Here is a 2,197-nt window from a genome sequence, read left to right as displayed (position 1 = left end):
AAGCAGGCGCGCGCTGTCCTATCAGCGCAGCAGACGACGCGCGAGCGCATTGCACATGAGTAGCCGCGAAAGACACGACAAGACACGAGTGGGCACCGGAGTAGCAACACCAACATGTTCTACATTCCACCTTTCTGCACTTCGCAGGCGTTCCTGGCGTCTTTTCTGCTTTGGTCAGCGCTTGCTACCGTTCCCTCACCAAGCCATTCAGATTGTGTGGCATCACCCAACCACCACGCCGGTCCCGATATCTACATCCCGCTGCACCCACCCGGACAGATGCGCCCATCGTACGGCGCATATACGTCACCCACGATGACGTCAATTCCCAGCGCCTACTTAAATTCCTGGCCGTGCGACACCGTCTTCAGTGGGCACCGGAGTAGCAACACCAACAAGTTCTACATTCCACCTTTCTGCACTTCGCAGGCGTTCTTGGCGTCTTTTCTGCTTTGGTCAGCGCTTGCTACCGTTCCCTCACCAAGCCATTCAGATTGTGTGGCATCACCCAACCACCACGCCGGTCCCGATATCTACATCCCGCTGCACCCACCCGGACAGATGCGCCCATCGTACGGCGCATATACGTCACCCACGATGACGTCAATTCCCAGCGCCTACTTAAATTCCTGGCCGTGCGACACCGTCTTCAGTGGGCACCGGAGTAGCAACACCAACAAGTTCTACATTCCACCTTTCTGCACTTCGCAGGCGTTCCTGGCGTCTTTTCTGCTTTGGTCAGCGCTTGCTACCGTTCCCTCACCACGCCATTCAGACTGTGTGGCATCACCCAACCACCGCGCCGGTCCCGACATCTACATCCCGCTGCACCCACCCGGACAGATTCGCCCATCGTACGGCGCATATACGTCACCCACGATGACGTCAATTCCCAGCGCCTACTTACATTCCTGGCCGTGCGACACCGTCTTCAGTGGGCACCGGAGTAGCAACACCAACATGTTCTACATTCCACCTTTCTGCACTTCGCAGGTGTGTAAGCCTTTTTCCTTGTACGCTAAGAGAAGCGATAATATCTGCTTATTGCTGCTCCCGTGCCCACAAGTGCTTTCTGAAATTATTTGCGAGTGCTTTCATATGTCTGTGCTCTTACTTTGCTGCGGCGACATCGAATCCAATCCTGGCCCTAACACGCGCTCTGAATCCAATCTAGAAACACTAACTTTGCCTGACGAACCCTCGGAACAGATGGCCGCTATCTTCAAACTGCTCAAGGATATTCAACTGCGATCTGTCCAGTCCTCTAAGTGTCAGACAGAATTGGTGGCCGATGTTAAATCAATCAAAGCTAGCCAAAAAAATATTGAATCTAAGATTGGCTGCATCCAAGAAAGACTTGATGCCCTTGAAGAAAAAACAAAGTGCTTTGATGACTTTGAAGAGCAGGTTACGGATTTCCAAAAATCTTTGGAAGCCCGCAACGCTGAGCTTGATTCAATGAAATCTCGCTTTGCCGACCTAGAGGACAGATCGCGAAGAAATAATGTTATTTTTCACGGTTTCCCTGACTCTCGGGAATCGTGGGAGGAATCTGAAGCCCTTGTCGTCAGCATGTTAACAAGCCTTCACGTCAATTTACCCGACATGGCAATTGAACGCGCTCATCGTCTCGGTTCATACTCGCCTAACAAATGCCGTCCCATCGTTGCAAAATTTAGCCACTACAAAATAAAAGAAAAAGTGTTTTCCGTACGCAGTGAACTAAAAGAAAAAGACATAGCAATATCTGATGACTACTCATCCGCCACCCGTCATGCACGAAGTAAACTGATAGCCTTTGGTAAAAGTTTGCCAGGAACACCCCTCTTTCATCTGCGATACAACAAATTATCAGTAAACAAGAAACTCTACATGTACGACCATGCAAGCGACAGCGTGACAAAATGCGCCTCACAAACACTACATGTTGATACGCAACAGGGCCTTTCATCCCCTGGCAGTGCGTAGCAAGGCGTGAGGGGCAGTGGTAGTCGTTTATCCCCCGTATCAGTCCTGTTCACTAACATTAGAAGCATTAAAAACAAACACGACTCGTTCACTTCTGCAGTAGACACCTGTAACCCAGATATCATTGTACTTACTAAAACTTGGCTGCATGCGCATGTTCGTGACCACGAAATTTTCTTAACCGCTCATAACATCTCTGTTTATCGTTGCGACCGCACGATAAAAGAAG

At 50.2% G+C, this 2,197-nt stretch overlaps 1 protein-coding gene across 1 annotated transcript; it reads left to right on the top strand.

Moving 5' to 3' along the window:
- The first annotated feature begins 954 nt into the window (after positions 1–954).
- On the top strand, positions 955–1,968 carry LOC149367526 (uncharacterized). The gene has a single exon (XM_089574657.1). It carries the CDS (start codon positions 961–963, stop codon positions 1,966–1,968), a length of 1,008 nt encoding a protein of 335 aa, XP_089430783.1. The 5' UTR covers positions 955–960.
- The last annotated feature ends 229 nt before the right edge of the window (positions 1,969–2,197 follow it).

Source organism: Amblyomma mixtum, chromosome 1 (genome assembly GCF_055824585.1).
Source record: "Amblyomma mixtum isolate Tamu chromosome 1, ASM5582458v1, whole genome shotgun sequence".
NCBI classification, from domain to species: Eukaryota; Metazoa; Arthropoda; class Arachnida; order Ixodida; family Ixodidae; genus Amblyomma; species Amblyomma mixtum.
The sequence above is the reverse complement of the archived record's forward strand: the minus strand, read 5'-3'. Positions and strand labels throughout refer to the sequence as shown.

What these genes read in the sequence shown, in the direction of transcription:
- LOC149367526 (XM_089574657.1), top strand. Translation starts at nt 961, where the DNA reads ATGTTCTACATTCCACCTTTCTGCACTTCGCAGGTGTGTAAGCCTTTT.